This window comes from Coregonus lavaretus, assembly GCF_964263955.1.
Source record: "Coregonus lavaretus genome assembly, chromosome: 12".
Lineage (NCBI taxonomy): Eukaryota > Metazoa > Chordata > Actinopteri > Salmoniformes > Salmonidae > Coregonus > Coregonus lavaretus.
Genome location: NC_139999.1, coordinates 59231002 through 59253349, shown reverse-complemented (window position 1 = coordinate 59253349; position 22348 = coordinate 59231002). Strand labels below are relative to the sequence as shown.

The following is a 22348-nucleotide window of genomic DNA, read 5'->3' as shown; positions in this document are numbered from 1 at the left end:
CTGTTTCTCAAACTAGACACACTAATGTATTTGTCCTCTTGCTCAGTTGTGCACCGGGGCCTCCCACTCCACTTTCTATTCTGGTTAGAGCCAGTTTGCGCTGTTCTATGAAGGGAGTAGTACACAGCGTTGTACGAGATCTTCAGTTTCTTGGCAATTTCTCGCATGGAATAGCCTTCATTTCTCTGAACAAGAATAGACTGATGAGTTTCAGAAGAAAGTTATTTGTTTCTGGCCATTTTGATCCTGTAAATCGAACCCACAATTGCTGATGCTCCAGATACTCAACTAGTCTCAAGAAGGCCAATTTTATTGCTTCTTTAAATCAGCACAACAGTTTTCAGCTGTGCTAACATAATTAAAAAAGGGTTTTCTAATGATCAATTAGCCTTTTAAAATGATAAACTTGGATTAGCAAACACAACGTGCCATTGGAACACAGGACTGATGGTTGCTGATAATGGGCCTCTGTACGCCTATGTAGATATTCTATTTTGTTTTAAATTAGCCGTTTCCAGCTACAATAGCCATTTACAACATTAACAATGTCTACACTGTATTTCTGATCAATCTTAATGGACAAAAAAAAAGCTTTTCTTTCGAAAACGGTAGTATGTGTGTATATATATATATATATATATATATATATATATATATATATATAAACTCAGCAAAAAAAGAAACGTCCTCTCACTGTCAACTGCGTTTATTTTCTGTTAACTTAACGTGTGTAAATATTTGTATGAACATAACAAGATTCAACAACAAGACATAAACTGAACAAGTTCCACAGACATGTGACTAACAGAAATTGAATAATGAGTCCCTGAACAAAGGGGGGGGTCAAAATCAAAAGTAACAGTCAGTCTCTGGTGTATTAAGTACTGCAGTGCATCTCCTCCTCATGGACTGCACCAGATTTGCCAGTTCTTGCTGTGAGATGTTAGCCCACTCTTCCAGCAAGGCACCTGCAAGTTCCCGGACATTTCTGGGGGGAATGGCCCTAGCCCTCACCCTCCGATCAAACAGGTGCCAGACGTGCTCAATGGGGTTGAGATCCGGGCTCTTCGCTGTCCATGGCAGAACACTGACATTCCTGTCTTGCAGGAAATCACGCACAGAACGAGCAGTATGGCTGGTGGCATTGTCATGCTGGAGGGTCATGTCAGGATGAGCCTGCAGGAACGATACCACATGAGGGAGGAGGATGTCTTCCCTGTAACGCACAGCGTTGAGATTGCCTGCAATGACAACAAGATCAGTCCGATGATGCTGTGACACACCGCCCCAGACCATGACGGACCCTCCACCTCGATCCCGCTCCAGAGTACAGGCCTCGGTGTAACGCTCATTCCTTCGACGATAAACGCAAATCCGACCATCACCCCTGGTGAGACAAAACCGCGACTCGTCAGTGAAGAGCACTTTTTGCCAGTCCTGTCTGGTCCAGCGACGGTGGGTTTGTGTCCATAGGCGACGTTGTTGCCGGTGATGTCTGGTGAGGACCTGCCTTACAACAGGCCTACAAGCCCTCAGTCCAGCCTCTCTCAGCCTATTGCGGACAGTCTGAGCACTGATGGAGAGATTGTGCGTTCCTGGTGTAACTCGGCAGTTGTTGTTGCCATCCTATACTTGTACCGCAGGTGTGATGTTCGGATGTACCAATCCTGTGCAGGTGTTGGTACACGTGGTCTGCCACTGCGAGGACGATCAGCTGTCCATCCTGTCTCCCTGTAGCGACGTCTTAGGCGTCTCACAGTACGGACATTGCAATTTATTGCCCTGGCCACATCTGCAGTCCTCATGCCTCCTTGCAGAATGCCTAAGGCACGTTCACGCAGATGAGCAGGAACCCTGGGCATCTTTCTTTTGGTGTTTTTCAGTGTCAGTAGAAAGGCCTCTTTAGTGTCCTAAGTTTTCATAACTGTGACCTTAATTGCCTACCGTCTGTAAGCTGTTATTGTCTTAACGACCATTCCACAGGTGCATGTTCATTAATTGTTTGAACAAGCATGGGAAACAGTGTTTAAACCCTTTACAATGAAGATCTGTGAAGTTATTTGGATTTTTACGAATTATCGTTGAAAGACAGGGTCCTGAAAAAGGGACATTTCTTTTTTTGCTGAGATAAGTATATATATATATATACAGTGAGGGAAAAAAGTATTTGATCCCCTGCTGATTTTGTACGTTTGCCCACTGACAAAGAAATGATCAGTCTATAATTTTAATGGTAGGTTTATTTGAACAGTGAGAGACAGAATAACAACAAAAAAATCCTGAAAAACGCATGTCAAAAATTTTATAAATTGATTTGCATTTTAATGAGGGAAATAAGTATTTGACCCCCTCTCAATCAGAAAGATTTCAGGCTCCCAGGTGTCTTTTATACAGGTAACGAGCTGAGATTAGGAGCACACTCTTGTGTGTGCTCCTAATCTCAGCTTGTTACCTGTATAAAAGACACCTGTCCACAGAAGCAATCAATCAATCAGATTCCAAACTCTCCACCATGGCCAAGACCAAAGAGCTCTCCAAGGATGTCAGGGACAAGATTGTAGACCTACACAAGGCTGGAATGGGCTACAAGACCATCACCAAGCAGCTTGGTGAGAAGGTGACAACAGTTGGTGCGATTATTCGCAAATGGAAGAAACACAAAATAACTGTCAATCTCCCTCGGCCTGGGGCTCCATGCAAGATCTCACCTCGTGGAGTTGCAATGATCATGAGAACGGTGAGGAATCAGCCCAGAACTACACGGGAGGATCTTGTCAATGATCTCAAGGCAGCTGGGACCATAGTCACCAAGAAAACAATTGGTAACACACTACGCCGTGAAGGACTGAAATCCTGCAGCGCCCGTCTGAAGTTTACCAATGAACATCAATGATTCAGAGGAGAACTGGGAGAAAGTGTTGTGGTCAGATGAGACCAAAATCGAGCTCTTTGGCATCAATTCAACTCGCCGTGTTTGGAGGAGGAGGAATGCTGCCTATGACCCCAAGAACACCGTGGAAACATTATGCTTTGGGGGTGTTTTTCTGCTAAGGGGACAGGACAACTTCACCGCATCAAAGGGACGATGGACGGGGCCATGTACTTTCAAATCTTGGGTGAGAACCTCCTTCCCTCAGCCAGGGCCTTGAAAATGGGTCGTGGATGGGTATTCCAGCATGACAATGTCCCAAAACACACGGCCAAGGCAACAAAGGAGTGGCTCAAGAAGAAGCACATTAAGGTCCTGGAGTGGCCTAGCCAGTCTCCAGACCTTAATCCTATTGAAAATCTGTGGAGTGAGCTGAAGGTTCAAGTTGCCAAACGTCAGCCTCGAAACCTTAATGGACTTGGAGAAGATCTGCAAAGAGGAGTGGAACAAAATCCCTCCTGAGATGTGTTTAAACCTGGTGGCCAACTACAAGAAACGTCTGACCTCTGTGATTGCAAACAAGGGTTTTTCCACCAAGTACTAAGTCATGTTTTGCAGAGGGGTCAAATACTTATTTCCCTCATTAAAATGCAAATCAATTCATAACATTTTTGACATTCGTTTTTCTGGATTTTTTTGTTGTTATTCTGTCTCTCACTGTTCAAATAAACCTACAATTAAAATTATAGACTGATCATGTCTTTGTCAGTGGGCAAACGTACAAAATCAGCAGGGGATCATTTACATTTTAGTCATTTAGCAGACACTCTTATCCAGAGCGACTTACAGTTTTAGTGAGTGCATACATTTTTCATACTGGCCCCCCGTGGGAGGCCCAAAAACTTTTTTCCCCCTCACTGTATATATATATATATATATATATATATATATATATATATATATATATATATATATATATATATATATATATATATATATATATACACACACTGCTAAAAAAAAATTATGGAACACTTAAACAACACATCCTAGATCTGAATGAATGAAATAATCTTATTAAATACTTTTTTCTTTACATAGTTGAATGTGCTGACAACAAAATCACACAAAAATTATCAATGGAAATCAAAATGTATCAACCCATGGAGGTCTGGATTTGGAGTCACCCTCAAAATTGTAAGTGGAAAACCACACTACAGGCTGATCCAACTTTGATGTAATGTCCTTAAGTCAAAATGAGGCTCAGTAGTGTGTGTGGCCTCCACGTGCCTGTATGACCTCCCTACAACGCCTGGGCATGCTCCTGATGAGGTGGCGGATGGTCTCCTGAGGGATCTCCTCCCAGACCTGGACTAAAGCATCCGCCAACTCCTGGACAGTCTGTGGTGCAACGTGGCGTTGGGGGATGGAGCGAGACATGATGTCCCAGATGTGCTCAATTGGATTCAGGTCTGGGGAACGGGCGGTCCATAGCATCAATGCCTTCCTCTTGCAGGAACTGCTGACACACTCCAGCCACATGAGGTCTAGCATTGTCTTGCATTAGGAGGAACCCAGGGCCAACCGCACCAGCATATATGGTCTCACAAGGGGTCTGAGGATCTCATCTCGGTACCTAATGGCAGTCAGGCTACCTCTGGCGAGCACATGGAGGGCTGTGCGGCCCCCCAAAGAAATGCCATCCCACACCATGACTGACCCACCGCAAAACCGGTCATGCTGGAGGATGTTGCAGGCAGCAGTACGTTCTCCACGGCGTCTCCAGACTCTGTCACCTCTGTCACATGTGCTCAGTGTGAACCTGCTTTCATCTGTGAAGAGCACAGGGCACCAGTGGCGAATGTGCCAATCTTGGTGTTCTCTGGCAAATGCCAAACGTCCTGCACGGTGTTGGGCTGTAAGCACAACCCCAACCTGTGGACGTCGGGCCCTCATACCACCCTCATGGAGTCTGTTTCTGACCGTTTGAGAAGACACATGCACATTTGTCGCCTGCAGGAGGTCATTTTGCAGGGCTCTGGCAGTGCTCCTCCTTGCACAAAGGCGGAGGTAGCGATCCTGCTGCTGGGTTGTTGCCCTCCTACGGCCTCCTCCACGTCTCCTGATGTACTGGCCTGTCTCCTGGTACCGCCTCCATGCTCTGGACACTACGCTGACAGACACAGCAAACCTTCTTGCCACAGCTCGCATTGATGTGCCATCCTGGATGAGCTGCACTACCTGAGCCACTTGTGTGGGTTGTAGACTCCGTCTCATGCTACCACTAGAGTGAAAGCACCGCCAGCATTCAAAAGTGACCAAAACATCAGCCAGGAAGCATAGGAACTGAGAAGTGGTCTGTGGTCACCACCTGCAGAACCACTTCTTTATTGGGGGTGTCTTGCTAATTGCCTATAATTTCCACCTGTTGTCTATTCCATTTGCACAACAGCATGTGAAATGTATTGTCAATCAGTGTTGCTTCCTAAGTGGACAGTTTGATTTCACAGAAGTGTGATTGACTTGGAGTTACATTGTGTTGTTTAAGTGTTCCCTTAATTTTTTTTAGCAGTATATATATATATATATATATATATATATATATATATATATATATATATATATATATATATATATATATATATATATATATATATATATATATATGATACATACTACAAGTCAAAGGTTTTAGAACACCTACTCATTCAAGGGTTTTTCTTTATTTTTACTATTTTCAACATTGTAGAATAATAGTGAAGACATCAAAACTAAGAAATAACACATGGAATCATGTAGTAACCAAAAAAGTGTTAAACAAATGAAAATATTTTATATTTGAGATTCTTCAAATAACCACCCTTTGCCTTGATGACAGCTTTGCACACCACTCTTGGCATTCTCTCAACCAGCTTCATGAGGTAGTCACCTGGAATGCATTTCAATTAACAGCCTTCTTGAAAGTTAATTTGTGGAATATATTTTCTTCTTAACGCGTTTGAACCAATCAGTTCTGTTGTGACAAGGTATACAGAAGATAGCCCTATTTGGTAAAAAAACAAGTCCATATTATGGCAAGAACAGCTCAAATAAGCAAAGAGAAACGACAGTCCATCATTCCTTTAAAACATTAAGGTCAGTCAATCCGGAAAATGTCAGGTACTTTTAAAGTTTCTTCAAGTGCAGTCGCAAAAACCAACAAGCGCTACGATGAAACTGGCTCTCATGAGGACTGCCACAGGAATGGAAGACCCAGAGTTACCGCTGCTGCAGAGGATAAGTTCATTAGAGTTACCAGCCTCAGAAATTGAAGCCCAAATAAATGCTTCACAGAGTTCAAGTAACAGACACATCTCAACATCAACTGTTCAGAGGAGACTGTGTGAATCAGGCCTTCATGGTGGAATTGCTGCAAAGAAACCACTCCTAAAGGACACCAATAATAAGAAGAGACTTGCTTGGCCAGGAAAAACGAGCAATGGACATTAAACCGATGGAAATGTGTCCTTTGGTCTGGAGTCCAAATTGGAGAGTTTTGGTTCCAAACGCTGTATCTTTGTGAGATGCGGTGTGGATGAATGGATGATCTCCACATGTGTATTTCCCACCGTAAAGCATGGAGGTGGTGGTGTTATGGTGTGGGGGTGCTTTGATGGTTTTACTGTCAGTGATTTATTTAGAATTCAAGGCACACTTAACCAGCATGGCTACCACAGCATTCTGCAGCGATACGCCATCCCATCTGGTTTGGGCTTAGTGGGACTATCATTTGTTTTTCAACAGGACAATGACCCAAAACACACCTCCAGGCTGTGTAAGGGCTATTTTACCAAGAAGGAGAGTAATGGAGTGCTGCATCAGATGACCTGGACTCCACAATCCCCCGACCTCGACCCAATTGAGATGGTTTGGGATGAGTTGGACCGCAGAGTGAAGGAAAAGCAGCCAACAAGTGCTCAGCATATGTGGGAACTCTTTCAAGACTGATGGAAAAGCAATCCTCATAAAGCTGGTTGAGAGAAAGTCAAGAGTGTGCAAAGCTGTCATCAAAGGGTGGCTTCTTCAAAGAATCTAAAATATAAAATATATTTTGATTTGTTTAACACGTTTTTGGTTACTGCATGATTCCATATGTGTTATTTCATAGTTTTGATGTCTTCACTATTATTCTACAATGTAGAAAATAGTAAAAATAAAGAAAAACCCTTGAATGAGTAGGTGTGTACAAACTTTTGACTGGTACTGTATATATATATATATATTTCTTGTTTGCTTGAAACTTGGGGGGCCAAATAAAATCACCCGCCAGTTGGGGAACCCTGTTCTACATTTTCACTCACAGGTTCTTGGGTCCAAATCCAAATAACCTAAACCCGTGTGAGTAGGAATCCGCATCCATGTGCATTTTCCCCCCGACATGACACCATGTAGAATGTTTAGCTTCCTGAATGTTTAGCTTTGATTGAGTCCAGGCCTGGCTCTTGGAGCTTATGTCATCCCGCATCCCAAAGTCAACAGAATTAGTGGCAGGAAAGTGGCTTTGACAGGAAGTCAGAGGAGTGGTGGGCATGTTTGATGAAGAGGGCCGTTGCAGCGCAATTCATCACCCAACTCTGATGAGCTCATGCATACCTTTCTTTCCCTGGTCTGGATCAAATACCAAGGCATGTGGTAACTAAAGCCATGTGGATATATACATTAAATTATGTATCTCCACACGGTTTAAATGAAGAATTTGATTTCACCTCCTTCCTATAGGTCAAATTTAGACTGGTATACAAGAACACTGTCCATAGGTTTTGCATATCGTTGATAAGTTAGCCCCACATATTTATGAACGGCTGAGCCTGAGGTCCTTTGTGGTAAGCTATCTCATGAATTGATATAATGTATCGAAGTGAGAAGACACCTAAGGCAATTGATTCATGAATTGCACTTCATTCCAGCTCCCATACCCTATACTACTGTATTTCTTTGTGACTAACTTGTATACAGGTAGACCAGAAAAGCCACATCCCTCATTGGCAGATGAGTGGCAACCCTGATTAGAAGCACCTGCTGCTCATTGGTTGTTCCCTATAAATGCTGTTTTGAATTAAAACAAAATTGTGCTTACATACTGAAGGCGGCTGTAAATCCGAAACGTCTATGTACGCTATCCCTGATGCAGTGAAAATAAAAAATAAAATTGAACAATTAAGTAAGCTTAATGCGACATCTTTTTGAGTGCGGACCCATTATACCTTTTTGTTTGTCTGAATTCGCAGGTTTTACGCACCAGCCAAGCTTCTGGGAGAGTGCGATGGTTCCCTTTTGATTAACTAAAAGGCATGTAACCTGATCTACCTGGGGTTAGAGCATACAGACGCAAAACGGGGTTCGAGGCTATTTTTTTCTTGGAAAATCAAGAGGACAAGATTGACCTCTAAACAAGGCAACAGTAAACATGTCGTCCCCACAAATGATGCAGCGCCCCCTTGGGCTATCAGTGTAATTTAGTAAATGACGGATCTCTATGGCAAGACGCATCATTCACCCAAGTTGTCAAAATCGGGCCAGTGGTGTCTGAGATATTGCGTGGGTCAGCTAGACTCATCTCTGAGCATGTGTGCCAAACAGATCAAGTGATATAAACATGTGCCCGTTATAGCGCGACCGTGAGGTCGATATGAATGTTCTTGCATATGTTGAGTCTTGACAGTATTTGCAACGTGTACCAAATTGTTACAATATGAATATCATTAACTGATTTATATGAATTTATGTGCCAGACCACGCACACGTGAATGTTTATTGGTCAAAGTTGTTTTAGGTACAAATCTGGAAAATATTGTGTTGAGAGACCTTTGTCCATAGATGCCACATATCAAGTTCCGTGGAGTTCGGTCATTCAGTGCCAGAAGAGTAGCGTTGGCAAGATGGCGCCGACAGACATGGAAACTCTGCTTCTAGCTTCTAAGCAACTTTGCAGTATTTTGTTTTTTTAGGGGATGTTTTTTTTTTTTTTGTGTTATTACATACAGCCGGAAATAACTTTTGGATATCAGAGCGGCGGTAACTCACCCAGCATTACGACCAGGAATACAACTTTCCCAAAATTGTATCCTTTGTTTGTACCCCCCAGGGCAATTGAACTTATCACAGAGGCTGCTCCAAGACGCCACAGGCGGAGAAAAAGGTATTTGGAGTGGACTTCTAGTCCGACTCAGGAGGTGTGCACACCATCCACCACTTCCGAGTACATTACTCGCTAATGTCCAGTCTCTGGACAATAAAGTAGACGAGCTCAGGGCGAGGATCTCCTTCCAGAGAGACATCAGAGACTGTAATATACGGAATCATGGCTCTCTCCGGATATACTGTCCCCTTCCATACAGCCAGCTGGGTTCTCAGTACATCGCACAGACAGTAATAAAGGTGACAGTGGTGGTGTATGTTTCATGATTAACTATTCATGGTGTGATTGTGATAACGTACAGAAACTCAAGTCCTTTTGTTCACCTGACCTAGAATACCTCTATCAAATGCCGACCATATTACTCCCAAGATAATTCTCTTCGGTTATAGTCACAGCCGTGTATATTCCCCCTCAAGCCAATACCACGACGGCCCTCAAGGAACTACACTGGACTTTGTGCTCACTGGAAATCACATATCCTGAGGCCGCATTTATTGTACCTGGGGATTTTAACAAAGCAAATTTGAGGAAAACGCTACCGAAGTTCTTTGAACACATTGACTGTAGTAGTCGCGCTGCTAAAACGCTTGACCACTGTTACTCCCCCTTCCGGGATGCCTAGAAGGCCCTCCCCCGCCCTCCCTTCGGCAAATCAGATCACGACTCCAATTTTCTCCTCCCTTCCTATAGGTAGAAACTCAAACAGGAAGTACCCGTGCTAAGGACTATTCAACGCTGGTCTGACCAATCGGAATCCATGCTTCAAGATTGTTTTGATCACGCGGACTGGGATATGTTCTGGGTAGCCTCTGAGAATAACATTGACATACACACGGACAATGTGACGAAGTTCCTCAGTAAGTGTGTATAGGGGATGTTGTTCCCATGGTGACTTTTAAAACCTACCCAAACCAGAAACCGTGGATAGATGGCAGCATTCACACAAAACTGAAAGCGCGAACCACCGCATTTAACCATGGCAAGGTGACTGGGAATATGGTTGAATACAAACAGTGTAGTTATTCCCTCCACAAGGCAATCAAACAGGCAAAACGTCAGTACAGAGACAAAGTGGAGTCGCAATTCAACAGCTCAGACAAGAGACTTATGTGGCAGGATCTACAGACAATCATGGATTACAAAGGGGAAACCAGCCACGTCGCGGACACCGATGTCTTGCTCCCGGACAAGCTGAACACCTTCTTTGCCGGCTTTGAGGATAACACAGTGCCACCGACGAGGCCCGCTCCCAAGGACTGTGGGCTCTCGTTCTCCGTGGCCGACGTGAGAAAGAAATTTAAGCGCATTAACCCACGCAAGGCTGCCAGCCCAGACGGCATCCCTAGCAGTGTCCTCATAGCATGCGCAGACCAGCTGTCTGGAGTTTTTAAGGACATATTCAATCTCTCCCTATCCCAGTCTGCTTTCCCCACTTGCTTCAAGATGTCCACCATTGTTGCTGTACCCAAGAAAGCAAAGGTAACTGAACTAAATGACTATTGCCCCGTAGCACTCACTTATGTCACCATGAAGTGCTTTGAGAGGCTAGTCAAGGATCATATCACCCTCTACCTTACCTGACACCCTAGACCCACTTCAATTTGCATACCGCCCCAATAGATCCACAGACGATGCAATCGCCATCGCATTGCACACTGCACTATCCTATCTGGACAAGAGGAATACCTATGTAAGAATGCTGTTCATTGACTATAGCTCAGCCTTCAACACCATAGTACCCTCCAAGCTCGTCATTAAGCTCGGGGCTCTGGGTCTGAACCCCGCCCTGTGCAACTGGGTCCTGGACTTCCTGACGGGGCGCCCCCAGGTGGTGAAGGTAGGAAACAATACCTCCACTTCGCCGATCCTCAACACAGGCGCCCCACAAGGGTGCATGCTCAGCCCTCTCCTGTACTCCCTGTTCACCCATGACTGCGTGGCCAAGCACGCCTCCAACTCAATCATCAAGTTTGCAGACGACACAATTACCAACAATGACGAGACAGCCTACAGGGAGGAGGTGAGGGCCCTGGCGGATTGGTGCCAGGAAAATAACCTCTCAATCAACAAACCAAAGGAGCTTATCGTGGACTTCAGGAAACAGCAAAGGGAGCACGCCCCTATCCACATCGACGGGACCGCAGTGGAGAAGGTGAAAAGCTTAAACTTCCTTGGCATACACATCACTGACAATCTGAATTGGTCCACCCACACAGACAGTGTGGTGAAGAAGGCGCAACAGCGCCTCTAAGACCCTCACAAACTTTTACAGATGCACAATTGAGAACATCCTGTTGTGCTCCATCACCGCCTGGTACGGCAACTGCACCGCCCGCAACTGCAGGGCTCTCCAGAGGGTGGTGCTATCTGCCCAACACCTCACCGGGGGCACACTGCCTACCCTCCATGACACCTACAGCACCCGATGTCACAGGAAGGCCAAAAAGATCATCAACGATATCAACCACCTGAGCCACGGCCTGTTCACCCCGCTATCATCCAGAAGGCGAGGTCAGTACAGGTGCATCAAAGCTGGGACCGAGACACTGAAAAACAGCTTCTATCTCAAGGCAATCAGACTGTTAAATAGCCATCACTATCCGGCTACCACCCGGTTACTCAACCCTGCACCTTAGAGGCTGCTGCCCTATATACATAGACATGGAATCACTGGTCACTTTAATAAATGGGACAGTAGTCACTTTAATAATGTTTACATACTGCTTTACTAATTTAATATGGCTTGCAAAAGTCTTCACCCCTCTTTGACATTTTTCCTATTTTGTTGCCTTACAACCTGGAATTAAAATTGATTTTTTTGGGGTTTGTATCATTTGATTTACACAACATGCCTACCACTTTGAAGATGCAAAATATTTTTTCTTGTGAAACAAACAAAAAATAAGACAAAAAAAACAGAAAACTTGAGCGTGCATAACTATTCACCCCCCCCAAAGTCAATACTTTGTAGAGCCACCTTTTGCAGCAATTACAGCTGCAAGTCTCTTGGGGTATGTCTCTATAAATTTGGCACATCTAGCCACTGGGATTTTTGCCCATTCTTCAAGGCAAAACTGCTCCAGCTCCTTCAAGTTGGATGGGTTCCGCTGGTGTACAGCAATCTTTAAGTCATACCACAGATTCTCAATTGGATTGAGGTCTGGGCATTGACTAGGCCATTCCAAAACATTTAAATGTTTCCCCTTAAACCACTCAAGTGTTGCTTTAGCAGTATGCTTAGGGTCATTGTCCTGATGGAAGGTGAACCTCCGTCCCAGTCTCAAATCTCTGGAAGACTGCAACAAGGGGGGGAGGTGCAACTCAATATTAACAAAGTGTTCCTAATGTTTGGTATACTCAGTGTAGAAGTAATTGGTGCTTATTCCTATCGGACAAAAAAAAAATCTTAACACCGGTTTAAAGTCTAGATTTGACGTCAAAGGAATAGTAGATAGGAGACTGAAGGAACACAGCATTGAGGTCGAAGTACAAAATAAAAGGCACAGTCTCAGCATCGCCATCGGAACTTAAAAGTACCCAAAAGGGGTGCAAACTGTAGAGTGGGGGGCAAAAGCTAAGGTAACCTGGGGGGCCTGTAGAGGGGGTGTAACACAGAGGTACTCACCAGACATGGAGCTGTGCCACCAGGAACCAGGAGTTGAGTGTGTCGGGGAGGGAGCATTCTGTGGACGGAGAGAGCAGAGGGGCGCGTAAACCAAGTCTCCCAGGCCCATATTCTATCCAAAACCACTATTGAGTTTACACCTGCTCTCTACCCCCCACACACTTAAGAAGCAGCCTAATCGGCCTGTAAAGTGTAACATCAATCTTTCAGGATTTTATTTATTTTTAACCTTTATTTAACTAGGCAAGTCAGTTAAGAACAAATTCTTATTTACAATGACGGCCTACACCGGCCAAACCCGGACGACGCTGGGCCAATTGTGCGCTGCCCTATGGGACTCCCAATCACGTCCAGTTGTGATACAGCCTGGAATCGAACCAGGGGGTCTGTAGTGACGCCTCAATCACTGAGATGCAAGGCCTTTGACCGCTGCGCCACTTGGGAGCCCAATGCCGATGAAAGGGTCCCTTTAGGCATATTTGGGCAGTTGTGTTGAAGTGAAGTGGCTCTAGTTTGGGTCGTAAAATGTGCTGCATGACACAACAGCAGCGCTTCCCTCCATTGGACTGGTAAGGTCCACATGACCATTGTTCTCAATGCTATGGAAATGTACTCAAAGACTAGCACAACAAATCAGTCATAGATTACTAGCCTGACGATTGCTTATAGAGTAATGTTCAACAAACACCTGTCTGTAGTGTATGGATTGGCATCTGGCTGGAAGATAGGCTACCTTACCTAGAAGTTCTCTGGTGATGAACTCAGTAGAAGGAATCTATACAGGCAAATACTTACTTTCAAAGAATTCATCATAGTTGACTCTCTCTACACAGCATGTGTACATGCGCAAGGCAGCTATCTTGATTTTCTGCAAAATAAACAGACAGTAGCAGTAAGTTGATAAAACTCAACAATGTAGGTTTAACACGTCACATTCGGATGCGTCAGACTTGAAACGGTAGCTGATAGAAGAGGCAGGTGTCCTGTGGGCTAGCCTAAAGAGTATTCCACAGAGTAATACTTTCCACTTTCCCTTTAACATCTACAATATTTAAACCATAGCTCACACATAAAAGCTTAGGGCTTTGGCCAGGGGTGGGTGGTGGCATAAGAATGCGAATACCTCTCCATCCAGGCATTCTGGGCAAGCTTGGCGCTGGCATGGACGGCCATCTCTGAGCGAAGCCCCGGCTGCTGTGTGCACGAGTCGATGTTCATTCAGGAACTCTGCTGCTACCCACTCTCACAGCACAGCAGTGCAGCCATGGCTATTGTTTGGAGTTGATATGCATTTGCATTCCCTAAGGCTTTTGACACCAAACCAATTTAAACCGTAAACCACGTTTCAGAGGAAGGCTTTTCAAACCAATCATATTAGTGTGTAGCCCAAACTGTTTGGACACTACAGACAGAAGTAGGCAGATCGGCTGTACTGACTTCAGACGAGTCCCAAGACGCTTGTAGGGGTCGTAGAGCAAAATGGAGAACACCATCGTTTTCGTAAGAGTCATCTTTCCATAGAGGGGTCATAGTTGTTAGGCCAAACCATTCGGATGCTACAGACGATTTTGTGAGAAGGGGAAGTGCGACATCGGCGGATTGGGACGCATCCCATGCAAAATATTGCTAGCTTAAAGTGACAGATTTTTATGGGGATTTTTTTATTATTATGTTATTAGATTTTCACGGGGGCATGGATATTATACTCCAGGGGGTTTTAACAGTCTAGGGCCCAGCCCAGAGTTTTACTAACATTAGGAACCAAACCTAGGTTCATTTGAAATCTTTCAAATACTTTGAGTGTTGGCTTTAGCCTGCCTGGAGTCCCAGGTGGGCGGAGTTTGCACTTTTGGGACTTTTCTATTGGTTGCATTGCAACAGGGAAGCTCAATCAAGCACAGCTTAAGTATTTGAAATTATTTAAACTAGTAGGCTATCTGAACCCAGGTCTGGGCCCTACCCATGAGGGGTGGTTTTGGCATGCATTGTCAACCCTAACCCATGGAGGTCCTTGGCTCGTCCACAGGGCAGATTCCTGCTGGGGGAGCATAAACCTCATGTCCCCCTGTAACCAGTATAATCTCTTTAGAGATCGGAATGTGTGCATTCAATGTGAAGCAGGCAGGCCTTTGTGAAAACATCACTGTTTTTAATCAGAACGAAATGAACGCTGAACTTTTAGGCCTAAACAACGAGCGAGAGTTGCAGCAACTCCCCTTTCTGCACTTTCTTTTGGCTGCATCTTGTCTGTAGAAGCACTGTCCTTCACTACTGAACCTCAATGTGTACATCCACCAATCATTATTGTACATGACATCCTACATATAGATTACAGTGGGAGCTGACGAATCATAGAGGTTACTTGTGAGAGACCAACAGTAATGCTGTATGAAGAACTGTAGTGGGTGGACATTTGAGTGACGCTAGAGGCACTTACCCATTTGTTGTATTTGAGAGGTCCTGTGAAGCCCATGGCCTCGATGACCTTGGTGAAGGCCCCCACCTCCTCTTCTGTGGCCGCCTGTGGGGTTTCTTTCACATTAAAGAGCTGGGACGGGAGGGACAAGAGGGAAGAGCCTTGATGCATGATATCTCTCAGGGGGGTAATACAATCACAACAACTCAAGGAGACATTGCACCTCAAATATATCTAGTGTGCGTGTGTGACACACAGACGCAAGCCCCATTTAACTTAAGAATGTTAGGAAAATAGCAGCGTGGTGGCATTATTAGTCATATTATTTGCATCACAGTGAATTCAAACTGAAGTTGAAATGCAGCCATACTGTATACTTCATATGTAGCTAATGATATTGATTGAAAAGTATTAGGCCTACATCCATAAATACAAATGTCACCCTGAACTTTATTGATACCCCATAACCTAACCTATATAGCCTCAATAATATGGCATTAGGCCACAGAAAATACAGGTGTTGGTTTTGTATACAATCTTTATTTTCCATAACATATTGTAATACTCATTTTTCAGAAAAGAAACAAGGAATGCAAAAATCTACTTCGCTATAGTAAGAAGAGATATTTAGCAGACTCCCTCCCTCCAACTGTATATTCTAACTCATATCACATGGTGCCATGATGTTGCTGCTGAATTCAAGTCTACACCATGGCACTATGAGTACAGTTACATGCACACAATAATACGATTATTGTGGATAGTCAGATTAATATAATAGTTGGTTTAAAACGTTTGCATGCTTTGCTAGAAGAACCGTTTCCCTGATAATCCTGTTAAGGTGGACATACAGTGGGGAAAAAAAGTATTTAGTCAGCCACCAATTGTGCAAGTTCTCCCACTTAAAAAGATGAGAGAGGCCTGTAATTTTCATCATAGGTACACGTCAACTATGACTATGACAGACAAATTGAGAAAAAAAATTCCAGAAAATCACATTGTAGGATTTTTAATGAACTTGCAAATTATGGTGGAAAATAAGTATTTGGTCACCTACAAACAAGCAAGATTTCTGGCTCTCACAGACCTGTAACTTCTTCTTTAAGAGGCTCCTCTGTCCTCCACTCGTTACCTGTATTAATGGCACCTGTTTGAACTTGTTATCAGTATAAAAGACACCTGTCCACAACCTCAAACAGTCACACTCCAAACTCCACTATGGCCAAGACCAAAGAGCTGTCAAAGGACACCAGAAACAAAATTGTAGACCTGCACCAGGCTGGGAAGACTGAATCTGCAATAGGTAAGCAGCTTGGTTTGAAGAAATCAACTGTGGGAGCAATTATTAGGAAATGGAAGACATACAAGACCACTGATAATCTCCCTCGATCTGGGGCTCCACGCAAGATCTCACCCCGTGGGGTCAAAATGATCACAAGAACGGTGAGCAAAAATCCCAGAACCACACGGGGGGACCTAGTGAATGACCTGCAGAGAGCTGGGACCAAAGTAACAAAGCCTACCATCAGTAACACACTACGCCGCCAGGGACTCAAATCCTGCAGTGCTAGACGTGTCCCCCTGCTTAAGCCAGTACATGTCCAGGCCCGTCTGAAGTTTGCTAGAGTGCATTTGGATGATCCAGAAGAGGATTGGGAGAATGTCATATGGTCAGATGAAACCAAAATATAACTTTTTGGTAAAAACTCAACTCGTCGTGTTTGGAGGACAAAGAATGATGAGTTGCATCCAAAGAACACCATACCTACTGTGAAGCATGGGGGTGGAAACATCATGCTTTGGGGCTGTTTTTCTGCAAAGGGACCAGGACGACTGATCCGTGTAAAGGAAAGAATGAATGGGGCCATGTATCGTGAGATTTTGAGTGAAAACCTCCTTCCATCAGCAAGGGCATTGAAGATGAAACGTGGCTGGGTCTTTCAGCATGACAATGATCCCAAACACACCGCCCGGGCAACGAAGGAGTGGCTTCGTAAGAAGCATTTCAAGGTCCTGGAGTGGCCTAGCCAGTCTCCAGATCTCAACCCCATAGAAAATCTTTGGAGGGAGTTGAAAGTCCGTGTTGCCCAGCGACAGCCCCAAAACATCACTGCTCTAGAGGAGATCTGCATGGAGGAATGGGCCAAAATACCAGCAAAAGTGTGTGAAAACCTTGTGAAGACTTACAGAAAACGTTTGACCTGTGTCATTGCCAACAAAGGGTATATAACAAAGTATTGAGAAACTTTTGTTATTGACCAAATACTTATTTTCCACCATAATTTGCAAATAAATTCATTAAAAATCCTACAATGTGATTTTCTGGATTTTTTTTTCTCATTTTGTCTGTCATAGTTGACGTGTACCTATGATGAAAATTACAGGCCTCTCTCATCTTTTTAAGTGGGAGAACTTGCACAATTGGTGGCTGACTAAATACTTTTTTCCCCCACTGTATCTGAAATCAGGCTACCTAACGGGGACTTAAATACAGTGGCTTGCGAAAGTATTCACCCCTCTTGACATTTTTCCTATTTTGTTGCCTTACAACCTGGATTAAAATAGATTTTGGGGGGGTTTGTATAATTTCATTTAACACACAACATGCCTACCACTTTGAAGATGCAAAATAAAAATGTTTTGTGAAACAACTGAATAAGACAAAAAAACTGAAAACTTGAGCGTGCATAACTATTCACCCCCCCAAAGTCAATACTTTGTAGAGCCATCTTTTGCAGCAATTACAGCTGCAAGTCTCTTGGGGTATGTCTCTATAAGCTTGGCACATCTAGCCACTGGGATTTTTTCCCATTCTTCAAGGCAAAACTGCTCCAGCTCCTTCAAGTTGGATGGGTTCCGCTGGTGTACAGCAATCTTTAAGTCATACCACAGATTCTCAATTGGATTGAGGTCTGGGCTTTGACTAGGCCATTCCAAGACATTTAAATGTTTCCCCTTAAACCACTCAAGTGTTGCTTTAGCAGTATGCTTAGGGTCATTGTCCTGCTGGAAGGTGAACCTCCGTCCCAGTCTCAAATCTCTGGAAGACTGAAACAGGTTTCCATCAAGAATTTCCCTGTATTTAGCGCCATCCATCATTCCTTCAATTCTGACCAGTTTCCCAGTCCCTGCCGATGAAAAACGTCCCCACAGCATGATGCTGCCACCACCATGCTTCACTGTGGGGATGGTGTTCTCGGGATGATGAGAGGTGTTGGGTTTGCGCCAGACATAGCGGAGTCTCCCACATGCCTTTTGGTGAACACCAAATGTGTTTGCTTATTCTTTTCTTTAAGCAATGGCTTTTTTCTGGCCACTCTTATGTAAAGCCCAGCTCTGTGGAGTGTACGGCTTAAAGTTGTCCTATGGACAGATACTCCAATCGCCGCTGTGGAGCTTTGCAGCTCCTTCAGGGTTATCTTTGGTCTCTTTGTTGCCTCTCTGATTAATGCCCTCCTTGCCTGGTCCGTGAGTTTTGGTGGGCGGCCCTCTCTTGGCAGGTTTGATGTGGTGCCATATTCTTTAAATTTTTTAATAATGGATTTAATGGTGCTCCGTGGGATGTTCAAAGTTTCAGATATTTTTTTATAACCCAACCCTGATCTGTACTTCTCCACAACTTTGTCCCTGACCTGTTTGGAGAGCTCCTTGGTCTTCATGGTGTCGCTTGATTGATGGTGCCCCTTGCTTAGTGGTGTTGCAGACTCTGGGGCCTTTCAGAACAGGTGTATATGTACTCAGATCATGTGACACTTAGATTGCACACAGGTGGACTTTATTTAACTAATTATGTGACTTCTGAAGGTAATTGGTTGCACCAGATCTTATTTAGGGGCTTCATAGCAAAGGGGGTGAATACATATGCACGCACCAATTTTCCGTAATTTATTTTTTTGAATTTCTTTAAACAAGTTATTTTTTTCATTTCACTTCACCAATTTGGACTATTTTGTTTATGTCCATTACATGAAATCCAAACGAAAATCCATTTCAATTACAGGTTGTAATGCAACAAAATAGGAAAAACGCCAAGGGGGATGACTACTTTTGCAAGGCACTGTAAATGCAGAAAATAGCCAAATCAAAATAAACGTTCTACCACATCGACCATGTTATTTTTGCGAAGCCTATTTGATTCTGAGTTCGGACAGTTTGTATGGGAAAAAAATTATTTTTTGTATATTTATTTTAAAGAAGTTTATTTTGCAATTTAGTACAAAACAAAAGCACACCAAAAAACTTGTAAAAACACAGCTTCCAGATGTATGAAATGAAGTATTGCTTAAGCAAGACATGGAACAAGAAGAGAGCAACAATGACAGTTACAACAACAATAAGCGTTCCTAGTCAGTGCTCACAGTCAGTCTCTGTCCAGACGGTCCAGAAACAGACACCAAATTCCAAAACATTCCAAACATTAGAGCCTGTTGTTCCTCATAGGATGATCTTAGAACAGACAGCCAAAGAGAGCAAGTCAGGTTCAATGGCCTTCTCATATAACTTTGAGTACCAATCAAAGATGTTCCTCCAAAAATTATTAAGTAGGGGGCAGAGCCCAAAAAAGATGAGTTAATGAATCCTCTGAGGCTTTACACTTGTCACACAGTGGGGAGAACTGGGGGTCAATTCTATGTCATTTGGTTTTGAAGTAATGAAGTCTATGCGTGACTTTGTATTGTATCAATTGATATCTGGTATTGATGGAATAGGAGTGAATTCTAGACAGGGCTTCTTCCCATAGATCATCTGAGATCTCAATATTTAACTCTTTACCCCAGGTCTCTCCTTGAGATGACTAGTAGAGGCCTCTGTATAGTTGGAGAAAAAGGAATCAGACTGTGAGATGAGGTGTGCTGAGTTGGGAGGGCGCTGTAGCAAATCATAAAACTAATGTTGTACAGGGAGGGTGTCAACATTTTGAATTTTCCCTTTGATATAGTGTCTGACTTGTAAATAATGGCAAAAACGTGAATGGGAAAGATTGAATGTATTCTTTAATTGGATGAATGATGCTAATTGTATAAGTCTTCAATTGTAGCCAGTCCCTTCTCTCTCCATTTAACAAATACCTTATCAGACCGAGATGGAACAAAATAATGATTAAAGCATATCGTGGTGTATACAGAGATATCAGGCACCTTATAAACATGCTTAATCTGGTTTAAAATTATTAAAGAATTTCTCAAATCAAAGTTGTTGCCTGTCAGTTTGTTTGGGCACTCTGCTTTGGAGAAAAGCAAGGCTTGAAGAGAGGAATTTGTTACAGACTTGACTTCCATATTTAGCCACAGGGGGGCAACAGTGTCCAACTTATCAGTTAAACCCAGTTGCCAGTACGTTAATGACCTGGCATTTGCAGCCCAGTAATAATGCTTAAAGATGAGTAGGCCTAAGCCGCCACTATCCTTGGGCTTTTGCAAGTGGGCTTTACAAATACGATGGTTTTTGTAACCCCAGACAAATGACAAGATTGTCGAGTCCAAAGTCTTAAAAAATTATGAGGTAAGACAATTTGGAAGATTCTGGCAAAGATAAAAGGAACCTGGGAAGATAAACCATTTTTATGGCATTAATGCGCCCCATCATAGAAAGAGGCAATATTCTCCAGCTCTCTATGTTTTGTTTTAGCATTGCAACCAGCTCACTGTAGTTAAGCTTGAAGATGAGCTTTGGATTTCTAGGTATTTTTAGTCCCAGGTAAGTTAAGTGGTCATGCACCACTTTAAATGGTATCCGCTCTAGCTCACTTGCTATAATATTACCTGAGATACACATGAGAGATCACTTTTTCCCCAATGTATTGAATAACCAGATAGTTTGCCAAATGAATTGCTTAAGTCTAGTAGGTTAGGGACAGAGGTTACTGGGTCCGAGAGATATAAAAGCACATTGTCTGCATATAACGCAATGCTGTTGGTCAGAATAGAGGATGTTGGGCAGGCAGAGCATTTTGACCCAGGCGATAAATGAGTCGCCAAATCCAAACCAAGTGAGTGCTTCGAACATGCATGACCATTCTATTTGGTCAAACGCTTTTTGAGCATCTAGCGATATAATAGCCGCCTTGGAGCCTTTCCCATGATTTGCATATAGAACGTTAAGCAGCCTGCGCACATTAGAAAAAGAGAACCTGCCTGGGATAAACCCTGTCTGATCCGGATGAATAATGGTTGTTCAACCTATTAGCAAGCACTTTGGAGATCATTTTTGTATCAAAATTAAGCAATGCTATCGGTCTATAATTTGCAGGGTCTGTTACATCTCTGCCTTTTTCTCACAGAAGGCAAATATTGGCTTCATACAATGATTTGGGCAAAATATTATTTTCTGTTTAATCAGTGATCATCCTGAGTAAGAGGGGAGCGAGAGCTTGCTTCACTGAATGTTTTATCAAATTCACAGCCAAAACCATCAGTGCCTGCAGCCTTTCCAGGTGGGAAAGCTTTCATTGCCTCGATTATTTCCTCTGTTGTGAAATTTGAGTTCAATTCTTTTTTGGCGCCATCATCAAGTTTTGGCAGGCTGATGGAAACAAAGAAGGCTGATTCATCAGAACTAGAAGCATCGGATCTGGAAGAATATAACTGAGTAAAATTCTTTGAAGCAGTTGTTTATCTCTTTAGGATCTTTCAGCAAGGTGCCCGCCTTAGACTGGATTTTATGGATTGCTCTATTTGCCTGTGCACCCGTTAGTTGTCTAGCCAGCAACCTTCCTGGTTTGTCCCCTAGTTCAAATTGTTTTTGTCTCAGCTTTAATAGGAGGTTACTGACCTGACAACCAAGAATAGAATTGTATTCGTATTTTAATTTAAAAATATTGTTGTAGTCAACCTGAGAGAGTGAAGTTCTGAATGTCTCCTCCAATCGCATGTGATTCCCTTTTTTTATGTCAGACACATGAAATAATATGACCTCTCATAACCACTTAAAAAGTTTCCCATAGTGTAGAATCAGATACCACTCCTGTGTCATCAGTCTTGAGGAACTCATTCAACTTGGCTGTCATGCAGTAAATTAATGCTTGGTCTGTGAGCAAGGAGGGGTTAAAACACCAACTGTAATTCTGTTTTGGTAAAGAAGGATTGAGGGCCACAATGGGTATCAATTTGGAATCTATTAGGAAGTAGTCGATTCTAGAATAAGACTTGTGAACATGAGAGTAAAATGAGTAGTCTTTGTCTGTGGGATGTTGCAGTCTCCAGATGTCCACTACATTCCTGGATTTGATTAGATTATTTAGAACCTGGACAGAGGTGATAT

General features: G+C 43.3%; 1 protein-coding gene across 1 annotated transcript in view; it reads right to left on the bottom strand.

Annotated features, from left to right (window-relative positions):
* uqcc1 (ubiquinol-cytochrome c reductase complex assembly factor 1) overlaps positions 1 to 22348 on the bottom strand; it is a 68695-nt gene that overhangs the window by 21953 nt on the left and 24394 nt on the right. Inside the window, exons 3-5 of the mRNA XM_084173510.1 lie at positions 15110 to 15220; positions 13468 to 13540; positions 12673 to 12730 (exon numbers count right to left, since the gene is read on the bottom strand). Of these exons, the coding sequence (XP_084029636.1) occupies positions 12673 to 12730; positions 13468 to 13540; positions 15110 to 15220 (242 nt within the window). The remainder of the gene's footprint in view (positions 1 to 12672; positions 12731 to 13467; positions 13541 to 15109; positions 15221 to 22348) is intronic.